Raw genomic sequence first — 24,371 nt, 5'->3', positions numbered from 1 at the left:
GTACTGAAGAGATAACAGAAATTTGTGAATCCAAAGTACGGTACTGTGTACTCAGTGGTCAGTAGTAATGCAATCATGCAAACTCTTAATCGTTCTCGTTTACGGAAAGTAAAAGAGGAACAGCAGTTGATTAGGTATGGATAAAGAGGACTCACTGATCGGATTCATGGGGGACGGTGCGGGAGCAGGACTCCACGACACCTGCACACATCATCAGTCAGAAGCCTGTGAGGGAATTTACGGATCTCTCATTTCCCTTTTCCCCTATGTTTCACTTCTGTTTCCCCTTGTGGATTTGGTTCATTTGATTTGTTGGTTGCTCTAGGGTTCTTCGATTTCCCCTTTCCCCTCGGATTCAATTCCGTTTTCCCTTGTGGATTTGACTCGTTTTGCTGTCAACTGTCGGGCGAAATGCGCATCTGGTTCATTTTATTTGTTAGCTGCTCTGGGGTTCTTCGATTTCACCTTTCCCCTGCCATTTCATCTTTTCCCCACTGTTTCACTTCCATTTTCCCTTGTGGATTCCACTCGTTTTGCTATGATCTGTCGGGCGAAGTGTGCATCTGGTTCATTGTATTAGTTGGCTGCTCTAGGGTTCTTCGATTACCCATTCCCTCTCTGATGCTCTTCTGTATTTGGTTGTGGATTTGAATCCTTTCATTTCGAACTATCGTCCAAGGTTAGCACACGTATGATATTTTGGATTCGCTTCTGGCCACAAATTCTTCTATTTTTTTCACTTTTCTTTCTAATTCCCTTCTTTTGTTGCTTGTGGATATGAATTATTTCATCGAGAACCATTTTCTTTAAAAATGAATCGGGCTCGAGAAGTTAGTGCACATCTGGTTTATTCGATTTGTGAAGTGCCTAAACATTATTCTGCTCCCCTGTCAGCCTCTACAGGTGTTTGTGTAGAAAGGCGTAGACTATATTTAGCTTTACCTATTTTGAGATACACATTTGTTGATTTGCTAGCTTCGTTGGTTAATTTGTTCTATCAGATTTAGATAGAGTTAGCTTTGGTTAATTTGCATATTTGACAGAAAATAAAACCTTCTAGTTCCATTTGCAATTACATACTTATGCGTAGCAATATGACAGTGCTACTTGTGGTGTAAATTATTTGGAATTTGTGTGTAAGTGTCAAGATTTTGCGTATGAATTTGCCTATGCTATCCTTTTCCTTTGCATCTTCAAGGTTTTATTACCTTCCCAACAATTTTGGTATTTTACGGAAAATGCCAAAATGGCTGTAAATTCGAGTGCTACATGGTTCTTAAATACACGATTTCTTTTTTCCAACCAATCGTGTATTTTTGCCCCGTCAAAAACTCGAGCGTCCAGACCTGCTAAAATGCTCGAGTTATGTATAGAGTAGAGATCAACTTCACAGGCAAAGGGATTCGCAGATACTTTACTACAGATCGAGGATCGATCGAGTATCAAGTTTGCGTGCCCCGTCCGTGACTGAATAAAAGAGGCTGTCAGAGCAGTAAGTACCTCCTCCTGGTTGGGACGATCAACGGCGGCCGCGACACCCAGAACAAGCAAGAACACAAGGAGCCCGCAGGCGACACGAGCCCGGCCGGACGCCGCCGCCGCCATGGCACACCGCACGACTGCTTAACCCGAGTGACAACTGGAGATGGTCTGCAGGAGCTTGAACTGAATCACCTCTCCACGCCAAGTGCGTATAAAGGCCTCGCCTGATCGTGACGTACTGTGAGCCGGCGTGACAGTAGGGAGTGAGGTGGGAAGGAAAACCCAAGTGCTGGAAAAGAACAGGTAGAGAGCAGTGATGATTCCGGACGCCACGGCGGCGGCCTGGCCGTGTCCGGCAGTTTCCAAGCCATGCAAGTGCGGCGCAGCCCTGCACGGGATGGGCTGTTACGGCCTGGAGAAGAGGGAGCCTTTTCCCCCGGTCTTCGAGACGCCGGCCGGGGCTCGGCGACAAGGTGTGTTTGGACGGTTTGCAGGACGCGCCGCTGCACTGCAGCCTGCACCGACGACGGCACGTTGGCACGGTTAAATTTTGGGCGACCGTGTATGTGTTTGACTCGGTCTCCGTTGATGTTCTTAGTTTCGAGCCGACGAGCACGCTGCTCCACTCTGCTGGTGATGTTCCCCCGGCCCGTTGCCGCTGATGATCTCGCCCTCGCTTGCAACGCCGAGAGGCAGATCGATACGGGCAAGTTGGCCAACGGTCTCGGTCGATCAGCCCGGTGTTCGCGCGTCAGCTAGCTCGTCTGCTTCGCACTCGTGCGTACTCCCTCCGTTCCAAATTACAAGCTATCCCAACTTTTTTCAAGAGTTAAAATATCTCAAGTTTGACCAAATTTATACAATAAACTACTAACATTTCGTGATATCAAATAAGTAAAATAATTTTTTTATTAAATATATTTTCATAGTATATCTATTTGGTAGCATAAAGATTCTCTATAATTTTGGTTAAAGTTTGACTCTGAGTTGGAATGACTTAGGGAGGGTCACATCGGATGTTCAGATGCTAATTAGAAGAATTAAATATAAGCTAATTATAAAACTAATTGCACATATGAAGTCTAATTCGCGAGACGGATCTATTAAAATTAATTAATCCATCATTATTAAATGATTACTGCAGCACCACACTGTCAAATCATGGACTAATTAGGTTTAATAGATTTGTCTCGCGAATTATACTTCATCTGTGCAGTTAGTTTTATAATTAGACTATATTTAGTACTCCTAATCAGTATCAAACATCCGATATGATGGGTGATGAAGTTTAGCAGAAACCCCTTACCTCCTCTTCCTACGTGTCGTGAATGGACTACTCGTGATGTGTGATTCGACAGAAACACATGCAGCTCCGTACACGCATGCTACTGCTGCATACTGTAGCATAACATTCTTGAATGTGTGTAGGATATGCTTCCACGTAACCACATCTCATTGCTGCCTCCAGCTCCACCAATAAGGTTCCTTCCACGGTGTGCCTGCCGCCATTCTCGAGCTGGCTAGCTTCATGGAAGGTACTGTACGCATCTCAACGCATGGGCATGGACGTACGGTCATCTTTATGTGCACATCAGTATCAGCGCGCAGACTTCATTTAATTAATCTCCTACTTCTTCTTCCTTTTTAATTGAAAGACGACGATGGCTTGCTGTGGTCCTACTCCTACCAAGTCTCCAACTTGAGGCATGCAAGCGAATGCGAGACGCAGACATGGACTCGTTGAATAGAGCCAGCTAGCGTAGCGTTACGTTCTCGATCTCGCCTTCCCTTCGCCAACCCGGTCGACACACCACCACATATAGCGCATCGCACACCATCAACTACTACCACTGCGTTAAGTTGTTGGTGTTCGCTCAACGCACCCGCTTCATTCCGCGCCATCATCCTCGAGCTTCCTGCTGGTTCAGCCGCCACGCCACGAGCCCACGAGAGCACCACTGCCCGCGGGCTCGGGCACCGCACTGCCGCGAGCCATGCAAAGCACTGCTGCCTCGTGGTCTTCTCTCTCGTCCCGGTCACAAGTTACTAGGTGCGTGAGTCTTGACTTCATCCAAACAAAAAGCTAAGATTATTGTAAGCTGTAATTTGGTTTATTCCTTGATATACAGTTCAAATTTTCAGTTGGCAATTAAGTTTCAGACGTTTTTTAATTAGGAGAGAGGTTTCAAGTATCTTACACAAAAACTTCAATTTTCATGCTCCGAGATGTTGATTTCATTCTTTTCCATGAAAATATGCTTCATTTCCTTTGTTCCACCTGAATACTACGTGAACCAATAAGCTGGCTGATTCGTTAAAAAACAACTGACTGCTGGACTGCTAGGATCTTTTTTTTTTAATGTTGAAACTTCGAACCGGTTCCAATTGAAGTCGTTTATTTCGTGTTGATAAGACCACCATTTGAAACCGTTTTGGAAGCTACCGTACATCAACAGTTTGAGAGTAAAAAAATGAGCCAGAAATGCAATAATGCAACTCCAGTGTTGGTTGGTCTGGTCGGTTTCTTCTGAAAGTGTTTTCGGTGGAGAATGGAAGTCGCTCAAAGTTTTTCGTAGCTGTCCAACTTTTTTCTTTTTCCATGCTATTTTATTTCAGCCCGAAGTTGACACTGAAGAGTAGGACAACTGGAGGAGTATCCTTTCGTAATCCTAAGCATGGAAAGGGGGACATGGCCACCGTGGCTAACCTTGCAAACCAACCAGCACGGTCTAGGCAAGTGGAAACATCACCGTCTGCACAACGCAAGGCCGAGCCAGGCCGCATCCGGCCACCCCATGCCACGGGCTATCTCGGGGCTAATCCGGCCAACTCGTGCCCGCTCACGCCGCTCGGCTTCCTGGAACGCGCGGCGACCGTGTTCGGCCACTGCCCCTCCGTCGTTTACCACGACACCGTCTTCACCTGGTCACAGACGCACCGGCGTTGCCTCCGCCTCGCCTCCGCGCTCGCCTCCCTCGGCATCTCCCGCGGCGACATCGTAAGCCACCGACCATTTTCCTCGGTCAATTCCTCTCGTTCCTCTGCACGTATCTGCTATTCTGCTTCACTGGCGAAAAATTGACACGGCGATCGATCGAAATGGATCAGGTGTCCGTGCTGTTGCCCAACGTGCCGGCCATGTACGAGGTGCACTTCGGCGTGCCCATGAGCGGCGCCGTGCTCAACACCATCAACACGCGCCTCGACGCGCGCACGGTCGCCGTCCTGCTCCGCCACTCCGGCTCCAAGATCGTCTTCGTCGACCCGGCGTCGCTCCCACTCATCCGAGACGCGATGAAGCAGCTCCCGCCCGGGCACCCGGCGCCGCGCGTCGTCCCCGTCGAGGACCCCCACGAGGAGGAGTTCCCGGCCGCCCCGCCCGGGACCTTGACGTACGAGAGGCTCCTCGAGAAGGGCGACCCGGAGTTCAAGTGGGTGCGGCCGGCGAGCGAGTGGGACCCGATGGTCCTGAACTACACCTCCGGCACGACGTCGGCGCCCAAGGGCGTGGTGCACTGCCACCGCGGGCTCTTCCTCATCACACTTGACTGGCTCGTGGAATGGGCCATGCCGCCGCGGGCGACGTACCTGTGGACGCTGCCCATGTTCCACGCCAACGGCTGGAGCTTCCCGTGGGGGATGGCCGCGGTGGGCGCCGCCAACGTCTGTCTCCGCCGCGTCAACGCCGCCACTGTGTACGCCGCCATCGCGATCCGCGGGGTCACCCACCTCTGCTGCGCGCCCGTCGTGCTCAACATGCTGGCCAACGCCCCCGAGGGCGTGCGACGGCCGCTCCCGGGAAAGGTGCGCGTCCTCACGGCCGGCGCGCCACCTCCCGCGGCCGTGCTACAGCGCACTGAGGCCATCGGCTTCGAGGTCAGCCACGGGTACGGGCTGACCGAGACGGCGGGGCTGCCGGTGTCCTGCACTTGGAAGCGTGAGTGGGACAAGCTCCCCGCGCCGGAGCGCGCACGGCTCAAGGCGAGGCAGGGCGTGCGCTTGCCTGGCATGGCGGAGGTCGACGTCATCGACGGCGAGACCGGGCTCAGCGTACCCCACGACGGATCCACGATGGGCGAGATCGTGCTCCGCGGCGGCTGCGTCATGCTAGGCTACCTGAACGATGACGAGGCAACCAGGGCGGCGATACGCGACGACGGGTGGTTCTACACGGGGGACGTCGGCGTGGTGCACCCGGACGGCTACCTGGAGATCCGGGACCGTTCCAAGGACGTGATCATCAACGCCGGGGAGAACATCAGCAGCGTGGAGGTCGAGTCGGTGCTTTACGGGCATCCGGCGGTGAACGAGGCGGCGGTGGTGGCGCGGCCCGACGAGTTACGGGGCGAGACGCCGTGCGCGTTCGTCAGCCTCAAGGAGGACGCGGCGGGGGCGGTGACCGCGGCCGACCTCATGGCGTGGTGCCGGGAGCGCATGCCGCAGTACATGGTGCCCAGAACGGTCGTCTTCCGCGCAGAGCTGCCCAAGACCTCCACCGGCAAGATCCAGAAGTACGTGCTGCGGAACCTCGCCATGGAGATGGGGCCCGCACGCAAGGGCGGCGGTACCGCGGTAGCATAAGCTAACAAAGTAATGATTGGATTGTTTGACATTATCAATTACCCGATCAAGAATTCAAGATCCAAGACATCCGCAATGATTTTCAACATTCGATTGTGTGTCTTTATCTTGATTTTATATCTATTTATACTATAAAGATCAAGTTCTAGATTAGATCCACCGTACCTCTCACATTGGATCCACTTGACAGACGAAAATTTTCAGAAGAAGAAAAATACAACAAAAATACAACGTTTTCTTAAAATGTTACGTGTTTAGTTTGCATACTTAGGTTGTTACGTGTTTGAATCACACGCTTAACAAATCATTAATCCTCATCCCTCGGTCATGAGCCGGCCAAACGGGACGAGCTGGCTGCGGGACTATGCGCGAGCACGTCCAGTTCACCGTGTCGCTCCGAGCTCTGCCACGACCACAAGCGTCACGACGACAGGCCCGACAGCCTGCTGCCCCCTTCACCAGTGCTGCGCCCATGCGCCAGCCTACCTCCCTTACCTCCGCCGCGACGTGTTGACGGCCGCCCCGGCCCTCCTCTCTCTTCTCCGATGCAGCACGGCACGGGAGATCGAGTCCACGTGCGCGACTGAGATCCTCCCGCGCGCAGAAGATAGCAGCGTCCTCCCCGCGGAGGCACTTATCTCCTTCACGGCGTTAAGGAGGATGTTAATTATAAGTATTAAATATAGTCTAATTATAAAATTAATTGTACAAATGGAGTTTAATTCGTGAGACGAATCTATTAAATCTAATTAGTCCATAATTTGACAATGTGGTGCTGCAGTAACCATTTGCTAATGATGTATTAATTAGACTTAATAGATACGTATTGCGAATTAGTGAGTTTTGCTGTTAATTTTATAATTAACTCATATTTAGCCCTCTTACACGTCTTATCCCAACACCACCTGACCCGCGGTCCCAATCTTCCTCTCCTCTCCTCGTCCCAACTTCCCCAACCACGAACGCATCTCACAAGTCCCAACCAGGCCGCCGCCGCCGCCGCCCACCTTCTCTTCATCCGGAATCCGGCCTCCGTCGCCCATCTAGACCCCAGCCGCTGCCGCCGCTTCACCCGGAAGGTCGGAACCCCAGCTTCCGCCGACGTTCTCTTCCCCCAGACTCCCGGCCCCAGCCACCGCGGTCGAGCCGGGACACCGTCGGCACGCCCTTCACCCAATGCTCCGTCGCCTCCCTCTAGTTCATCCGACGCTACCCCTGCTGTGAATCTGCAAGTTTCGTTCATGGAGACCTTTTCCTCAGTTCTTCGTATAAATTCATTTGTAGTAGTAGCCCTGTGCATGTTTCTTTAAAGAATTTGATGCAAGACCAAATATTTGGATACATATTTAGACTTTTAGAGTAAAGATTTCAGATTGATAAAAGACTTGTTACTCATTTTAAATTGTGACCCCTCGTCTCATTTATGGATATACGGATCTCTACTACTGTCTGAATACTATTCAGAATCGCACCTATCTGAATGACTTGTGTGGTGTCTTTTCCTGTGAATGGAATTCAATAGGGTGTTTTGAATGCTCTTCTTTGGCAAGAATCATGTCTTTGACTGTTTCATTGTTTTTTCAAGAACCTAATGTAAAATTATTTGACAGACACTCATTGCAAAATTGCAGTATACTTGTAAGAATGAATTTTGAAAGTCTGACTTTGCACAACCATTGGGGAATATTACAACAGACATGGCAGTGAATCAGTCATGTGGAACTCTTCTGAAAGAAATTGAGAATCTTATCAATCTCATCTCATTGTAAGAAATTTCTTCTTCCTGTGATATTATTGTGTGATTATTCCCAATGTATATAGAAATCTCTTCTTCCTGTGACAATTATGCTACCTATATAGAGCCTCTGCTTCATATGTTATTTTTTATGTGACCAAGCATGCCAATGTGAGATTATGATGCCCCTTAATTATATAGTAGATTTCCGAAAGTACCAGAACTATTGCAGCAAGTGTTTAATAGTTCTTGCAGAATTCCATTAGCAGATCAGCTTAAGAGATCAGCACCGTTTTGCTAGGTTCAGTACTAATAATGTTGTGTCAGAAAACCCGAAAGTGACTAGTGAGTAGTGACCCTATGCCTGTGAGCTGTGTCAGAAGTAGATATCAGTAACCCTTCAATATGTCATACTGGTCATACTCGTCAGTTTACACAGGTAATCATTTAGTGACCAATTACTGGGTCTGTTTTTACAAGTTTCAGTCACTGTTAAATTGCCAATCACTGTTACCAATCTACCTTCACCACCTTGGCTTCTCTCCTTTTTTATACCTTTTTGCTGCACCTATCTGGAAATGGAAGCAGTTTGATAAAATTAAGTGATGTGATAGATCAATGATTTTCTATATTATTGTACTTGTTTATGGCCAAACTATAGCTATCACTTTTAGATCTTCCTACAAACTTTGTTGCAAACTCATCATAGATTATCATGTATGCAAGATGGTTCCATCATACAGTGTTGCTTGTTTCAGCTGAATGTTTCTTTGTGAGCTAATCTTTTCTACTACTAATTAATTCGATGCTCTTGCTCAATGTAGGAGTGCTGCATTTGCCTCAGCTACGATGATGATGCAGAGCTCTGTGCCTCAGCATACATGTTGGTAATGATTTGGTCTAAAAAATGTGTCAAACTACAAAACTCTAGTATTTATCAAACTGTTTATCTGTTTTACAATCTGTCCAAATGATGTTGTTTCTCACCATCCATTTTTTTTAAAAAATAATCTTAAGGTAAAATATATTATCTAAACACGAGGCCACGACGGCGACGGCCATGGCTTCGCCGGAGCTCCGCGGCAGCGACGGCAGCAGCTACGATTTCCACCTCCGCTCGCTCTCCGCAGCCTCACGGGACTCCGCTGCAGCCGCTGACCCCGCCTCCGACCCCAACCTCCTCCAATCCGTAACCACATCTCCCTTGGAGCCCTTCTCCCCATGTCTGGTTTATTGGATGTATACATACGGATTTTTAGTTTGTTGCTTCTTGCGCCATTTTTATTTTCCCGTGTGAAGGTGAGGAGGGTGTGCGAGATGTGCCGGGAGGCGAAGGAGGCGAGGGACGAGATGGTGGCGCGGGCGTTCCCGGTGATGAGCAAGCTGTTTCAGCGATGCGCCACTGCTCCGACGCAGGCCGTGGCCTCCACCGGCTCGCTGCTTCTTGTAAAGATCTTATTATTAACATTTTGATGGATAAATGCTTGGATGTTTGGAACTATGGTCCTTTCGCGTAGAAATGTACTTCTCCCTTACAACTTTATTGAAAATTATCAGTAACGTGCGTATATCTAGTCATTTGGGGAGAGAGTTAATATATTGCTAAGCACATGATAAATGCATTACTTCCTGATTCACTCAACAATCAATTTTATCTGCACGGTTATTGGTGTCAGATTACTTTTAAATGTTTCCTTATTTCATAAAGGGTTCAGTTATACTTCTAGCAAGAGTTGTTTAGACTTTAAAGACATGTATTTTTCCTTCACAGACCATTCTGCAATTCGTCCTGGACTTTGGGGAGGCAGTCTTGCATGATGCTGATGATAGTTTGAAAACCTTCTTCCGCTCTTGCTTAAGTAGGTAATATTGCTCTCTGCGTTTGTCTCTTGGTGTCTATACTGTTATGTATTGCTTTCAAAAGCTTCTAAAATCACTCCAATTTTCTTTCTTATAAATAGGGAGTTCGCGGATCCTATTGTTGCAGAGCGCACACTTGAATTCCTTATAGCAAACAAGACAAAGATCCTTGGTTCTTTTCCCACCTTGATTCCACAGGTGCATACACATGAAATGATTACTTACTTCGAAATAGTAAATAATGCAGTTTATGTTGTTGCAAACCATTGTTTTTAAATATATCAATGTGTCAATTAAGCTTCCTTGTTTGTTTTTAAGCATATCTATCTCTTCTCTTTCTATTTTCCAAATTGATCTAAGCATGCTAGCACGTGACAATGCTTGTGTACTGTTGTTTATATGCAGTTTTATCCGCTGCTGTTGAAGTTAATTGCATCAAATGGTGAGAGGTATATCCCCTTTATTGCTGGAACTTCTGAGAGTTTTATGTACATGTTTCCTGACACTGGTAGCATAAATATTTCATATGAATCATGTCGAACTACCTAATCTGTTTGCTAACATTCTAGACTGGAAAAGAAGTTTTTGGAAGTACTTCCATTAATGATGTCAGCAGGATCTTTTCTTCCGCTCTTCCTGTCCCTTATGGATCTGCCAAGTAAGCCTGTTGATTATGTGCTTTCAGGACTTCCTTGAATTTATTTTAAGCTGCATGATTTTAGCAGCTAATTAGCTTATGACAGGGGCAGAGCCAGGGCAGTTTATCGTTGACCCCGATGGTTTTTGTATTTCAATGGAAAACCACGATTCACAGTAACTAAAGACCCCCATCCTGCATTCATATAGTGAAGATGACCCCAGTCATTAGGTGGCCTAGCTTCGCCCCTGGCTTATGAGTTAGGTGCACAATGGCATAATTAAATTCTTGTTTCTGCTTTCATCTGGAGCACATCCTTAAATGTGAAGGATTTGCGTAATGGATATAGCATGATTACATAATCTAGTCCCTGCGTGTCATGATTCACTTTTTATTTATGCACATGAACTAAACTAGTTGTTACACTATATGGATTTCTTTTAATAAAGAGCTGTTTTTTATCTTTAATTTTTAATATTCTGCGCACATTATCAAGCAGCTCTGACTGATCTTAATTAGAGATTGCAAAAATTGATGGTTTGCTTTAGATATTTATCTCTTTTTCTGAGTGTTTTTAACTTTCAACCATGCATTGTTGGTCTTTGTTCTGTAATAACGGTTGATTTCAACTCCTTTGTTCCTCTCTCACTACTTGCGCATCCAGTGTTGGTGGTGGCACTGGAGAAGGTGGAAAGAAGTTCTGGAACTCTTATTGGTAGTAGTATAGCTACAATTCAGAAGAGCGCTGCTCCTGAGGTTATCATTGAATAAATTCACAAAGTTATGAATGAATTACCTAGTCCAAATTGGCTAAGCCATTTTTCTTTTCTATTGTGCAGATGCTTCTTGCACTGATGGATGAGGCATACACTGGTTCTGCAATAGAAGATTCTAGTGGTATTTCAGGTTCTGATGATAGTAGCCCTCTAGACCTCGCTGACCCGATGTTCCTAGATCTTCTAAAAGATGAGAATGATGGCATTGCCGTAAGTAGTTTCTCCTATACAATAGTGTATGTTCAATGTTTCTATATTCCCCCTTATTCTTAGTACTAATGGTATCTTTTTCTGTTGTTTCCTTCAGGCAAAACATTGGATATCCCCTACAATATCTTCGACACTACAAGCAGCAGTTAACAGCACACAATCAGACAGATTAAAACAGTCGCTGGAAATGGCACCTCGCTTTCTTTCTTTGTATTTTGCAACTGCATTGCGGGATGTTAACGACTGTAGGTTTCCTACCTTTTTTAAATTATGATTGCTATTGATACATATACTAAATTACCAACATATTGTTCATGTGAAAAATCTGTGTTTGTTGGTTCAGCGCTGTTGTGTGCTCTTGTTCCAGTGGTTATGTCAAGATATGCTGCAATGTTCCCTGACAAGGTTTTCTCATTCGAGGTAGACAACTTAAATTTATTTCGAATTTTCCTAGCCTTTTATGTGACATACTGATATTTTGTAACTATAGTTAGATATATAAGCTGGGTGCTGTTTGTAACCAAGGATATATTACCTTTCCAATATCTCTGTTTGCTTGATCTGACGTAACTGATTAATTCTGTTGGAAACCAATTGATAAGCAATTAATAAACAACGTCGCAAGCTAAAGTTGAAGGATTCACCATATATGTTGAACTATTGCAGCTGTTGTTTTTGCCAAACTTACTAATTCTGAAAGCCATCCTAAATGATCCTTTGACCAACTGATGGAGCAGTGATATGTTAAGTCCATCTACTTTTTTGTTGGAATATGTTGGAAGAGCTAAATGAAAGAAGTACAAAACTTAAAATTCTGACATACCCACCTTCACCCATAATCCACAATGATGCTATGTTTTTATGTCTTGTCTGGCTCTGGACTTGGTTATTTGCCTAACATGACTTCTATAAGTTCCAACTTCCAATTGTATATACTAGGTTCCCTGATATTACATTCTTGTAGGTTAGGAAAAGACTGTCGGATTTCATATTGGCTGCTTTCCAGCGGTCTCCTGACATCATTGCGATACTAAAGGTAATGGGTGTAAATTTTTGTTGTTTTATTTCTTACTATACATACAAGTCAGAACTCCGAAGTCTGAACCAAATAAATGCCCATGTTATGTAGTACTTAGCAGCAATAAGGAGGCCTTTAAGAACTTCCTTTATATACAGAGTTTTGTTAACAATTTCGCATGATAACTTTGGATCATTCTGCTTTAAGAACTTCCTTTATATACAGAGTCTTGTTAACAATTTCACATGATAACTTTGGACCATTCTGCAGAAGCCTATTACTGACAGACTTGGTGAGGCTTATGATGATCCTGGAAAGGCAAGTATATCTTTCGAGTTCTTACATCTATGTTCGAGTTCATGGTACCACTGAAATCGCTACATCATCACTTGCTCAAATAACTGTTATGTCCTTTCACTGCATCTGCATTTTCTTATGGACTGACCTATGCAGACAGAATTAGCATTGCACTTGTGCTGGGCCATTGGTGAGCATGGAGCTGGAGGGATAAATCGCAAAGATGTAGCTCGTGAACTATTTGAAAATTTGGAATTGTTACTGTATGAAAACCTGGCAACTAGGTGAGGCCAGTCTACTGTTTTTGTTTTCTATACTTGCATGGCATGACACATGATTTGACTTCTTTTATATCTTGTCAAGTCGTTTGGGATTAAGCCAGGAACCGGGATTTGATTCGATGGGTGCGTCTTCTAGAAAATCATCCCAAGCTAGGCTCCTCTGCTTTGTGGTGACGGCAATTGCAAAACTAGCAACATGCCACAGTGAGTTGCTTCCGAGAGCACGCGTATCATTGGCTAAGGTGCTGACTCAGTCCTTCCTTTATGTGATATAAATGATCAGTGTAGATGTGTTTACATCATCCATCAGTGTTACTTCTCACACAGCATCTTAACTGCTTTGTTTCCTGCAGGTTGCTCGTACCCGAACCTCAGACAGGAGAGTCTGGCAACGTGCCTGTGACTATTTGGGGCTCATGAATGAACCGGCCATCTGTTTATCTGTACTGGGACCGTCCACTGCCCAAGGAAATGGTCCTGGTATTGTTGACTGGAGTGAAGGAGGAACAAAGATGGTAGCTCATGTTCCCTTTTACCTTTTAGCTGAGCAAAAAGGTAAAAATTCTGCAAACCCTTCAATAGTTAGATGTAGAATGACCATCCTTTCATTTTCTTAAGAGAGCTATGCTTGCGATTTAAGTATAGTGAGATGAAAAATTATGCATGTTAACTAAGGATAAAACTAAAGTTTTATAGAATCAAGCGAAGAATGCTGCATTGTAAACTGACTTACTATTTCTTGCTTCAAATATTTTCAGGTCCACCATTTCATGATTTTTCATTTGCGGACCTCCTCCCAAGACAGAATGAAGAGAAATTACCTTCATGAATATATCATGAGGGCCATGGTTCAGGTACTGATTTCGCTAGCAGAATGCCATGTCCATAGAGAACTTATTTCGTGATCATAGGATGCTGAAGATCCAAGCTCATTTTCAAGAAAAGGAATTGTATTGTATCAGTTACATGATTTTGATTATTTGAGAGGCACTCAGGGCTCGAGTTTGTACATGAAGTGACTCCTGCTTCTTCTGAGGGGAAAACAGTGTTGTAAATGTAACGTCTCTGCCTCTATGTACATCAGAAGGATAAGTTGTACTTGTACCATATGAAACGGCTCCTAAACATGCTGAGGTGCCTGGCAAATAGTCTGGGACATTGGAGTGGTGGCATGGCCATGGAACGCAATCATTTTACCCAGCATAGCATATTGTGACAAATATAAGGCTCATCTTCTTGAAAACAGCGGGAACATAACTGATAAATTGGCATTCCATGGTCATGGCACTAAAGCCGAACAAATCGAGAACTTGAAGGAACAAAGGCATGCAGCAACGCAAGCACATCACGTACAACACATTTGGGATTGAAATGGTGGCCCGATACCAGAAACGCTGCAAAGTATAGAACTGAAGGCACACAAATATCTATCCTGGAACAACTACAAGGATGCTGGAGAAGTCTGAACAACAGCACAAATTACAGGCTAAATTACGGTTTTGTACTCCACAAGACAAGAACCCAAAAAATCATAAGTAGCAGCATCCGAGAGGCCAACATGAAGAGGAAGTCAATACCCGAAGTCCCGAACCAACTGCCCTTGCGTAGTGGTGACGCATTTTCTTTGACAACTGAAACATATTTTGGAATTTCCGGAAATTTTGCGGAAACTAGGTGAAAAATAACCCAAACTATGAGCACCACACCACATGGCAAGGAGAGTCTGAGGTGCGTTATTGACTTCCCACTGATGAAAGCTCTAAAATTTGCTGCTCCCGCAAAAGGATCACTGATAAAAATCATCAGTATTCAGAAGAAACCAAATGATGAAATTTTGCAGGTTCTAACGTTGCACATACCTCCAATGCAAGGATAAGAACACTTTCAGATTCAACGAAGCTGCTGGGGATTGCTCTCGCCTGAGACCGCGGCCTTGATGCGCTCCACGGTGCAGGCGATGAGGCTGTTCACCGTTGCCACTGAACCCAGCGAGAGCTTGGCTGTGGGTACAGAGCCCACTGGTATCTGGAACGCCACCGTCAGTCGTCAGGCGCGAGCCACCTGAGCCGACGCCGCTGTCCCCTTGCATGCTGGCATGCTGCCCCCAGCTGGGCTGTCGGGTAGGACGGCAAAGCCCGATGGCAAGAGCGCCACATAGTCAGGATCACCGCCGTTGAGGACAACGTTCATGGCCACGACATCCACTGGTGCGTAGATGACGTAGGAACCCGACGCGTCGGTGCAGCTCTAGTATGTTGGTAATGATTTGGTCTAAAAAAATGTGTCAAAACTCTAGTATTTCTCAAACTGTTCATCTTTTATTTCTATCAAATTATAAACTCGCAAATACGATTGAATTATTCATTCGTCGCTAACTTTATCTTTTATTTCTATCAAAAACCAAAAATCAGTGTACCATAGCACGTCAATCCGTTAGCTATATCTACTAACGCCCAAAAGTCAATGAATTTCTAAGAAAAAAATTACATAGTGCTCGAATGCTCATTACGATTAAAAAAAATTGTACGAATTTAATATTGGATGCGATCAATTTGATTTTAGATTATGTTTTATTTTTTATTTGGTTCGATTCATCGATGTGATGCTACTTTGAGTGTATAAGATAACAAATCATATTTCATAATTATTTTAGCTTAACATCTTTCATGTCAGCGCGCCAACGTGACTTGTACTCCTAACCTGGCCCCTAACCCGGCGGGCAGCGTACACGTTGAGAGTTTGTCAACAAAATGTGACTCAGTGGTTAATTCGGTTACTGTAGAGAGAAGCATACCACATTTATTATAACAAACACATTTTTTTTCAACTTACAACAAATCCACACTATCAAATAATGTAGAATGCAACAGATTACAATAGCTCAATAAGCCACATCTAGTTGGATGAGAATACATACCGTCCAGCTATAATGAGGTGCATAATGTATACAGCTGCCCAAACCCATTTGAATACAAAGAAAACTGACATTTGAATCAGCGTCATGCGCATCCTTGCTGTTTGTACCTGAATTGACAGATACATGACCACTACCAAATTATATTGACCACTACACCATTATCTGCTCAAATATACATCAATTCAACGATTATGTTGCACGTAACCAACATCTGCGATTACATACATCATTGATGCAACAACATAATTAAATTGCAATAGAAGAACATGGAATTTGAGATTTACTGTGTTATTTCCATGCCAATTATTTGAAGACATACAGCAGCACATTCTTGGTCCTCAGTTTACATGTGAGGCACCAAGAGGCTTGCCATGACAAGAATACAAGTATAGTATATACATTCAATTGTATAGTTATAAAGTTGCATACACAAGTAGTACAGAGCAGCAGCACCTTATTCCAATATTCAAGTAAGAGTACACTGAAATCAAGTATTCATCAGTTGCATTCTGAAGGGGATTACCTGACTTCAGAATGGTCCTTCGCATGGCAATAATGAGCCAATCTTCAGTCCTTTCTTCTGAGCGATTGCCTTCAATTCCTCTGATATCACGCTCTCCTCGATGATCATATGATTCAATCGAGTGGCGCGCTGAGCAAAGAGTTCGACATTGCCAACAGCAATGCTAGGACAGCGGGAGAGGTCGAGGATCTCCAGTGATTGCCCACAGTGCCTGAGAAGCGAGACCAGGGAGCCCCCCGTCAGTCCCCGGCATCCCCTGAGTCTGATGTCGATGAGATTCCGGCAGGATGACAGCATGGCACCAATCACCTTGTCACTCAGTGTCTCATTGTAAGACAAGTCAAGACGACGAAGATGCCGCATGCTTTGACTGAGAAATGTCAGTAACCCGGGCTCCCGTTCCACGACATCACAGCTAACCAAGGCAAGCTCTTCGATGCCCGCCCCAGTGGCTGTTCGCGCGAGAGACCGGAGTCCATCTCCTGTGATTAGGACGCAGCTCTGAAGGCGAAGTGCCACTAGGCTATGTTTGGGGTCCCGACCGCCGTGAATTGGCTCGGCTCCAATGGCAAGGAGATGATCATTGTGCAGGTCGAGCGGTAGGCGAAGGTCCAAGGTGTGCAGACCAGCAGCACGCTGTTGGATGAACCGGTGAAGGGCCTCGCTGCTGCCACCGTCATAAACAAGGAGGGATGTCAGCGCGTGGCAATGGTCAGCTGCAAGGAGGAGAACACGGTCGGCGACAGAACGGCAAGCACGAAGCTCAAGCGCGAGCAATCCAGCGAGGCAGCCCGCGAAGGCCAGCGACGCGGGCCCGTCTCCAGTGCCGTCGCAGGCGCGCAGTTGCAGCCACTTGAGGCTCCCGCACCGCCGCCAGAGCCATCCAAGCCCTCTGTCGCCTGAGCGGATGCCGCAAAGCGAAAGCCTTTCCAGCGGCAAGGCCCCCGCGGCCTCGGCTTCGCCACCGCCGGCATCATCCGAGCTTGAGCCGGCGTAGTCAACGCTGGCGGCGGAGTTGACGAGGGCGAACGACTTGAGGCGCGGCAAGAGCTCGAGCCAGCGGAACGACAGGGGGCGGACGGCGGTGAGGTGGAGCGACGTGAGGCCGGACAGGGCAGGGCAGGCGGCGACCAGCGCGGCGGGGGAGACCGCCGAATCGGGCAGCAGCCGCAGCGTGGAGAACCGGGCGGCGGCCGGCGCGGCCGCGACAGCGAGCAGCACGGCGTCGGCGTCGCCGGCCGGAGTAGCAGCGGAGACGACGGTCAGGGCGGAGAGGAACGGGTAGTGGGACAGCAGGGCGGCGAGGGTCGCCGTCCCCGCCGCTGGCGCGGCATCCGGGGAGGCCGGCAGGCGGAGGGTCAGGGACGATGTGGAGGCCCTGAGGAGCGAGAGCCAGCGCCGGGAGACGAGGGACACGGCCGGCGCGGCGGCGGGCGGCAGGAGGCGGAACACCTCCTGCAGCAGGTCGTCGCAGAGCGCGGCGTCCGTGCCGGCGTAGCAGCCAGGGCGACGGCAGACGCCACCGCCGCCGCCAACGGCGGCAGCGTGGCGGGAGCTTGTAGGTGCCGTGGTGCGCTGGGGGGGCAGTCAAGCCATCGGATTGGCCCGCCCGGCCGGCAGCGCGGGTGGGGAAGGAGGGGAAGGGTGAGTGGCCTTTGCTTGTGGCCGCAAGATTTGGGTGGGGAATGGAATGGGACGGGTGGTTTGCTCGTTGGGGAAGGTGCGGGCTCACACAGTGGGGGCCCACCGAGGGGTGTCTCCGCCGGCTGTGTGGTCGTGCGTGGCGGTCAGTGTGAGCGCTCTCTCCTCTTCTTCGCAAAGATGGTTCCAGAGGCGGCGTTAGGCGAGCGAGACCTTTCTTCCTGAAAGAAACAAGTAAAAGGATACGTCTGACCTTTTTCTTTTAGAAAGGAAAAGAATACGAGACAATAACCTTGGCAGGCAGTTTTGTGTTGTCCTTAATAAAAAGGGAAAAGAAGAAGACGTGACGATAACCTTGTCTTGGCCTTCGTCGTCTTTGAGCATGGTGTCTAGGTCCTAGCCCATCATCAGTTCATCACACCTCATCTAACCGCAGAACAGAGCACTCCGTTGGACTTTGATCTGTAAATTCCATCGTGGTCGATGCGAGGACCATTGAAGCGAACGTTGCAATTTTTTCCATAGTTTAAAGGTATCATATCAATTGAAAGATTTTTCATTTCACCTTTAACGATTTCCTAACCAAATCAACATATAAATGGCTTTGCTAATATGTTGCGTACCAACTATTCAAGCCTACACACAAATACACAATGGCTGTTAGTCTTGATAGTTACTGTAGATCACCATCATGCCCTATGTTTTAGTGCATGCTACCCCTTGCCCTGCGTTAGATCGACGACGACATTGCTGGTAGGCAGGGGCGGAGCTAGGCCACTTTGTTGGGGTCAATTGACCCCGACGACTTTTCTAAAATCAATGAGGATTACTATTTCTCATACTGTCGTGTTATGCTGAATGATCTCGGTATCTAATGTTGATGAACTCCAGCATCGTTTCGAGCCGGCTTCGCCCCTACTTACCAGCTCTAGCCAAATCAAGGCGTAGCATGTCTTAAAATTTGGTCCCTATTTGATTATAGGTTGAGATTTGGCTGTCCTACACCTACACGTGCCAACTACAAATCAACGGTCGAGCCTTGCCTCCACGGAGGTAACGTAGCTGCCTGGTTGTATTGTAGTTCCCTTAAACGATGAGATGTTAAGCATCCATGGGTTGTATGTAAAGTTTTTGGATTATCAAACTTCAAATGCTAATATTCACTATCATACATTTGATTTATGATTTTTTTCTCCGTAATATTCTTTGTAATTTATCTTTAAAAATAAGATTGCACATGACTATATTTCAACACAAAAAAAATATCACATGGGCTCTTATATTAACAATAGTTATGACAAAATTTGGCGTGGCTACCATTCAAATGACCTTTTTTTCCAAGCAAGGATGGCTCAAACGAAACAATTTTTTTTTCACGTTTTGGCTTTGCCCATATTTGTCCATAGCCAAATTTTGGCTTGGCATGTTGGGGGCAGCAAGCACCAACCAAACAAATCCTTACTATACTATCTTTATGTTTCTCTCTCCCATATCTCTCGTGTCTCCATCTCTGCTTTTTTTTTTGTGTGTGGATCTGATCATCAATCTTTTTACTTGAATGTCAATCAGTGATTACATGTGAAACTCAAATTGCTCGATATATCCAGCCATTGATATAGACCGGGTCACTTTTACTTGTGACTCACATGAAGATATGCAATGCCATGCTGCTCAAGTGCTCATTCAGGCTGCACAACAAACCTACCCATCCAGCTTGTTACAGCAAGAAGTCCGACCCCTCGTCATGGTTTGCATATTGCAAGTAGCTCTAGTAGATCGACGTGAATCTTGTATCATCTGTAATAAGGAGATACAAAAATCATTTGCGCCCATGTCGAACTCATACATGATGTCCCTGAGCACACAAAAATTTGCAATCGAGTTCCTTAGATCATCGCCTAATATGTGTTTATCGACGCAGGTTGAGCTCCTTTTTTGTCAAATTGAATTCTTTGTCCTTCACTATTTCGTCCTCACGTGCTCAATGTTTTTTTGTTCTTCCATCGAGTTTGTACGACGATTTGTAGCTGTACGCTGTAGCCTACATACGGTTACGTGATAAACCGGTGTTTTGGGTCTAGTCTATGCTCCTGGGACAATTTGTATGGTAAAGGCTAAGATAAGAATACAAAATCAACAAATTAGTTCCAAAGAAACAATAGCACAATCTATTTTTAGTCCTCAACAATCCTTATAGATGGTGCCGGATCTTTCAAAAAAAAAACAATCCTAATAGATTATGAATATGATATCATGGTGATATGCACTGTTGTAAGTCGGGTCCGTCCCCCACCTACTTTTCATTGATCGAAAGACCCCGAACAGGACGGTTACAAAAACTTACACAGATCATCTCGGGAAACCGAGGAGGAAAACATGAGATCGGCAAGGCCGAAAGAGAGAAAATTACAAACAAAGAGAAAGAAAAAGGTTGAGCACACCTCCAAGTACCACCCTGAGTAAACTGCCGATCACCGGATTGCCCAATTACCAAGCGACTTACTTTGCCGAGTCCACACTAACCATTTATGAGCTTCAACCCCGGTTACCCACCCTGGTTTTCTGATTGCCACTCTTCTTGATACCCTCCGACGCCCTCCGAGGAGAACGGTGAGAGCTTGAAGGGGGGAGGATCATCTTAAAAAGAACGAGCCCCCTGTCCACACTAACCCGACTTCAGACAGGAGAAGAGATCATAAAAGCCAGCACTTTTTCGAACACAAAAAAAACCCATCTACGAGCGGTTGCGGAGACACCAAAGTTTGTCAGTCTGCATCCAGCTGCCGCACTTCACTGAGTTGCCAATGGTATCCCAAACTCGGAGTTGACGAGGCTGCCCGCATCAAGATAGAAAAAGGGGGTTGGCTTCTCAATTTACCGATAAGTCAAGGTCCCTCCAATGCCCTGGGGGGGGAAGCCCCAAAGGAGGGAGGGCCACCAACGAATGCAGCCACCATCAACCCAACAGATAGGGTGAAGAAGAAGTAAGAAGCCTAGTAATAGAGCTTGCCAGATCCTGGCTGTAACCACCAGAGCAGAGCGGAGCCATGACATGGAAGAAGAAAGATGAGAGAAGAGAGGGTGAGATGAGAAGCACCACGGGTACAGGACAACGAGAGGGATCACCGCTGAAGTGTGGAAACACCATGGTAGTAGTTGCGCAAGGCACTCCAAAGCGGCACCCCCAAGGAGGTCAAGACGTGGGAACGCCAACACCACCACCCCCGAAAACCGGAGCAAGATTTTCACCTAGGAGACCAGTGTTTGAGAGAGGAAGGGTGCGCCAAACCGACGCCTCGAGGGAGGGGAGCAGCGCCCAAGGGCGTCACCGCCGGCGAACTGACCAGCAGCTCAACAAAGCTTTCGCGGTGCATCCCGATCATCCCAAACGCCATTAACCTCCACGGCTGCCATGACCATCGCCTGGATCCATAAGCCATTGTCCACAGCAGGAATCCGGCCGCCACCGATGAGCAACAGCCCCCACAACAGGGATCCGCCCGTCACCGGCATGCCGCATGTCGCCATCGAGAAGCAGGTCGTTGAAGCGTGGAGGCCACCATGGGGTGGATCCAGCCTCCACCGGCCAGCAGCAAGCAGCCACATAGCGGATCAGGCTGTCGCCGCCCTCCGCGGCACCGTCGTCACCGGCGGAGCACCACTGCAAGGCTTGGGAGTGGAGAAATAGAGGAGGAAGGGAAAAGGAGAGGAAGAGAGGAGGGGGGAGGCCACCGCCGCGCCCGACCGTGGATGAGCTGCCAACGTCCACCGCCGCTGCAAGACACAACTGCCGAGATAGGGACGCAGCTGCCCCGCCAGCGTTGCCGACGGCCCGATCCGGGTTCCCTGAGGCCCGCCACTATCCCTGTGGGTGCTGGACCGACAACCGGGACGCCACCACCCGCGCGCAGCCACGTCAGGCCGCCGCAGGGCTGCCGCCGTGCGCCGCTCCCGCCCAGATCCGATGCACACAGCTAGCCATCTTGTCGAGAGACCCCGGTGCCATCCTAGGGAGCCGCTCGGACTTCCGGCGGATGCCTCCGGTGACGGTTAGGGTGAGAGGAGGGGGTTGGGGGGGGGGAGGATGCGGGGCCGGTCAGAATGGTCCGTCCACAACATTGATCGGCATATACCTTCAGGTGATAGAATTTGATTTTTTTTAAGTGGTTGCGGGCGACATTGCCCCTCTTCAGATTGATAGAATTTGATTTTGATTCATCTATAAAAAGAAGATAATAGATCTGTTTGCCGTGATCATTCTTTGGACTTGGATAACTTCACATCGGCCGTATCAATCATATTTATTCACTTGTGAGTCACCACAAGAAAAAAGGAGACAAATCTGTTATATCACAATCGTCAACCCTTTGCAATCATCCATCGGCGAGAGAGAGAGATTGGAGGCCTTTTGCTGATCCCAAGAAGATGCATGTCGAGCCCATGCTGCAGAGCACATGTCCATGCCAAATTGCCAAGCAAGACGACAGCACCACGCACTACATCTTGCTGCTGCTACTGGCGCCCTTGCGCGTCGGCCCCATCTCCTTGGCAAGGTTCCGGAGCACGTACTTCTGGATCTTTCCCGTGGATGTCTTGGGCAGCTCGGCCCGGAACACCACCGTCTTGGGCACCATGTAGCGCGGCATGCGCTCCCGGCACCACGCCATGACGTCGCTGGCGGTCACCGCGGCCGGCGATCCCTCCTTGAGGCTCAGGAACGCGCACGGCGTCTCTCCCCAGAACTCGTCCGGCCGCGCCACCACCGCCGCCTCGTTCACCGCCGGGTGGTTGTACAGCACCGACTCCACCTCCACGCTGCTGATGTTCTCCCCGCCGCTGATGATCACGTCCTTGGACCGGTCCCGGATCTCCATGTACCCGTCCGGGTGCATCACGCCCACGTCCCCCGTGTAGAACCACCCGTTGTCCCGTATCGCCGCCCTGGTCGCCTTGTCGTCGTCCAGGTAGCCGAGCATGAGGCACCCGCCGCGGAGCACGATCTCGCCCATCGTCGACCCGTCCCGGGGCACGCTGCGCCCGGTCTCGCCGTCGATGATGTCCACCTCGGCCATGCCCGGCGTGCGCACGCCCTGCCTCGCCTTGAGCCGAGCCCGCTCCGACGCCGGGAGCTTGTTCCACTCGCCCTTCCACGCGCAGCTCACGACGAGCCCCGCGGTCTCGGTCAGCCCGTAACCGTGGTTGACCTCGAAGCCGATGGACTCCGTGCGGTTCAGCACGGCCGCCGGCGGCGGCGCGCCGGCGGTGAGGATACGCACCTTTCCCGGGAGCGGCTGCCGCACACCGTCGGGGGCGTTGGCCAGCATGTTGAGCACCACGGGCGCGCCGCAGAGGTGGTTGACCCCGCGGCGCGCGATGGTGGCGTACACCTCGGCGGCGTCGACGCGGCGGAGGCACACGTTGGTGCCGCCCACCACGGCCATCCCCCACGGGAAGCTCCAGCCGTTGGCGTGGAACATGGGCAGCGTCCACAGGTACGTCGGCTGCGGCGGCACCGCCCACACCACGAGCGAGTCCATGGTGACCAGGAAGATGCCGCGGTGGCAGTGCACCACGCCCTTGGGCGCCGACGTCGTGCCGGAGGTGTAGTTCAGTATCATCGGGTCCCACTCGCTGGCCGGCCGCACCCACGCGAACTCCGGATCGCCCTTCTCGAGGAGCCTCTCGTACGTCAAGGTCCCGGGCGGGGCGGCCGGGAACTCCTTCTCGTGGGGGTCCTCGACGGGGATGACGCGCGGCGCCGGGTGCCCGGGCGGGAGCTGCTTCATCGCGTCTCGGATGAGCGGGAGCGAGGCCGGGTCGGCGAAGACGAGCTTGGAACCCGAGTGGTGGAGCAGGACGGCGACCGTGCGCGCGTCGAGGCGCGTGTTGATGGTGTTGAGCACGGCGCCGCTCATGGGCACGCCGAAGTGCATCTCGTACATGGCAGGCACGTTGGGCAACAGCACGGACACCTAGAGATCGAATCCAATCGCCACATCAGTATGCGGTTACCAAATAAGGCTTGGCTCCCGCGCGCTCGCGAGGCGAACACGCGCACAGGCGAGAGCAATCTGCGGAACTGAGCGAGAGAGGACGGGTGGCTTACGATGTCGCCGCGGGAGATGCCGAGGGAGACGAGCGCGGAGGCGAGGCGGAGGCATCGCCGGTGCGTCTGTGACCAGGTGAAGACGGTGTCGTGGTATACGACGGAGGGGCAGTCGCCGAACACGGTCGCCGAGCGCTCCAGGAAGCCCAGCGGCGTGAGCGGGCACGAGTTGGCCGGGTTAGCGCCGAGCCTGTCCATGCCGCCGCGGGGTCGCCGGCGCCGGTGGAGGCCTGGCTTGCGTGGACCGACCCAGCACGCGGGGGGTGGTTGAGGAGACTGGAGAGTGAGCAAGTGAGACACGGAGACA

At 48.9% G+C, this 24,371-nt stretch overlaps 4 protein-coding genes across 10 annotated transcripts; 2 read left to right on the top strand and 2 right to left on the bottom strand.

The window, feature by feature from the left end:
- Nucleotides 1–3,141: 3,141 nt before the first annotated feature.
- On the top strand, nt 3,142–6,199 carry LOC117850252 (2-methylpropanoate--CoA ligase CCL4). The gene is made up of 3 exons (XM_034732064.2): nt 3,142–3,532; nt 4,099–4,480; nt 4,591–6,199. Exons 1-3 carry the CDS (start codon nt 3,477–3,479, stop codon nt 6,061–6,063), a joined length of 1,911 nt encoding a protein of 636 aa, XP_034587955.1. The 5' UTR covers nt 3,142–3,476; the 3' UTR covers nt 6,064–6,199.
- Nucleotides 6,200–6,967: 768 nt separating this feature from the next.
- On the top strand, nt 6,968–14,023 carry LOC117847946 (uncharacterized). 7 transcript variants are annotated; one of them, XM_072292503.1, is made up of 19 exons: nt 6,973–7,291; nt 7,695–7,828; nt 8,623–8,685; nt 8,816–8,987; nt 9,098–9,244; nt 9,570–9,661; nt 9,760–9,856; nt 10,064–10,107; nt 10,228–10,316; nt 10,960–11,051; nt 11,135–11,281; nt 11,379–11,526; nt 11,625–11,701; nt 12,246–12,317; nt 12,570–12,617; nt 12,753–12,880; nt 12,960–13,119; nt 13,231–13,432; nt 13,636–14,023. In XM_072292503.1, exons 4-19 carry the CDS (start codon nt 8,859–8,861, stop codon nt 13,704–13,706), a joined length of 1,743 nt encoding a protein of 580 aa, XP_072148604.1. In that variant the 5' UTR covers nt 6,973–7,291; nt 7,695–7,828; nt 8,623–8,685; nt 8,816–8,858; the 3' UTR covers nt 13,707–14,023. The 7 variants fall into 7 exon arrangements, with proteins under 7 accessions (XP_072148606.1, XP_072148607.1, XP_072148605.1 ...); XM_034729251.2 differs by having other exon boundaries at nt 6,973–7,295; XM_034729252.2 differs by having other exon boundaries at nt 6,973–7,295; nt 7,674–7,828.
- Nucleotides 14,024–15,654: 1,631 nt separating this feature from the next.
- Nucleotides 15,655–17,904, bottom strand: LOC117848025 (uncharacterized; the record flags this gene model as incomplete). Its single annotated transcript, XM_034729327.2, has 2 exons — nt 15,655–15,901; nt 16,318–17,904. A coding segment is annotated over one exon (1,581 nt), but the record flags the coding sequence as incomplete, so codon positions are not given.
- Nucleotides 17,905–22,230: 4,326 nt separating this feature from the next.
- Nucleotides 22,231–24,367, bottom strand: LOC117851045 (2-methylpropanoate--CoA ligase CCL4). Its single transcript, XM_034732945.2, has 2 exons — nt 24,065–24,367; nt 22,231–23,930 (listed from the first exon to the last, which is right to left on the bottom strand). The coding sequence occupies exons 1-2, from the start codon at nt 24,260–24,262 to the stop codon at nt 22,455–22,457; spliced, it is 1,674 nt and encodes a 557-aa protein (XP_034588836.1). The 5' UTR covers nt 24,263–24,367; the 3' UTR covers nt 22,231–22,454.
- Nucleotides 24,368–24,371: the final 4 nt, after the last annotated feature.

Source organism: Setaria viridis, chromosome 3 (genome assembly GCF_005286985.2).
Source record: "Setaria viridis chromosome 3, Setaria_viridis_v4.0, whole genome shotgun sequence".
NCBI lineage: Eukaryota > Viridiplantae > Streptophyta > Magnoliopsida > Poales > Poaceae > Setaria > Setaria viridis.
Note: the sequence above shows the minus strand (reverse complement) of the source record. Positions and strands in the feature narration are given on the sequence as shown.

Coding starts and splice junctions, on each gene's coding strand:
- LOC117850252 (XM_034732064.2), top strand. CDS start 3,477: ATGCAAAGCACTGCTGCCTCGTGGTCTTCTCTCTCGTCCCGGTCACAA. Junction 3,533..4,098: donor TCCCGGTCACAAGTTACTAG/GTGCGTGAGTCT, acceptor ATTTTATTTCAG/CCCGAAGTTGACACTGAAGA. Junction 4,481..4,590: donor GCATCTCCCGCGGCGACATC/GTAAGCCACCGA, acceptor GAAATGGATCAG/GTGTCCGTGCTGTTGCCCAA.
- LOC117847946 (XM_072292504.1), top strand. CDS start 8,859: ATGGCTTCGCCGGAGCTCCGCGGCAGCGACGGCAGCAGCTACGATTTC. Junction 13,120..13,230: donor CACGCGTATCATTGGCTAAG/GTGCTGACTCAG, acceptor TGTTTCCTGCAG/GTTGCTCGTACCCGAACCTC. Junction 13,433..13,635: donor CCTTTTAGCTGAGCAAAAAG/GTAAAAATTCTG, acceptor AAATATTTTCAG/GTCCACCATTTCATGATTTT.
- LOC117851045 (XM_034732945.2), bottom strand. CDS start 24,262: ATGGACAGGCTCGGCGCTAACCCGGCCAACTCGTGCCCGCTCACGCCG. Junction 23,931..24,064: donor GCATCTCCCGCGGCGACATC/GTAAGCCACCCG, acceptor TTCGATCTCTAG/GTGTCCGTGCTGTTGCCCAA.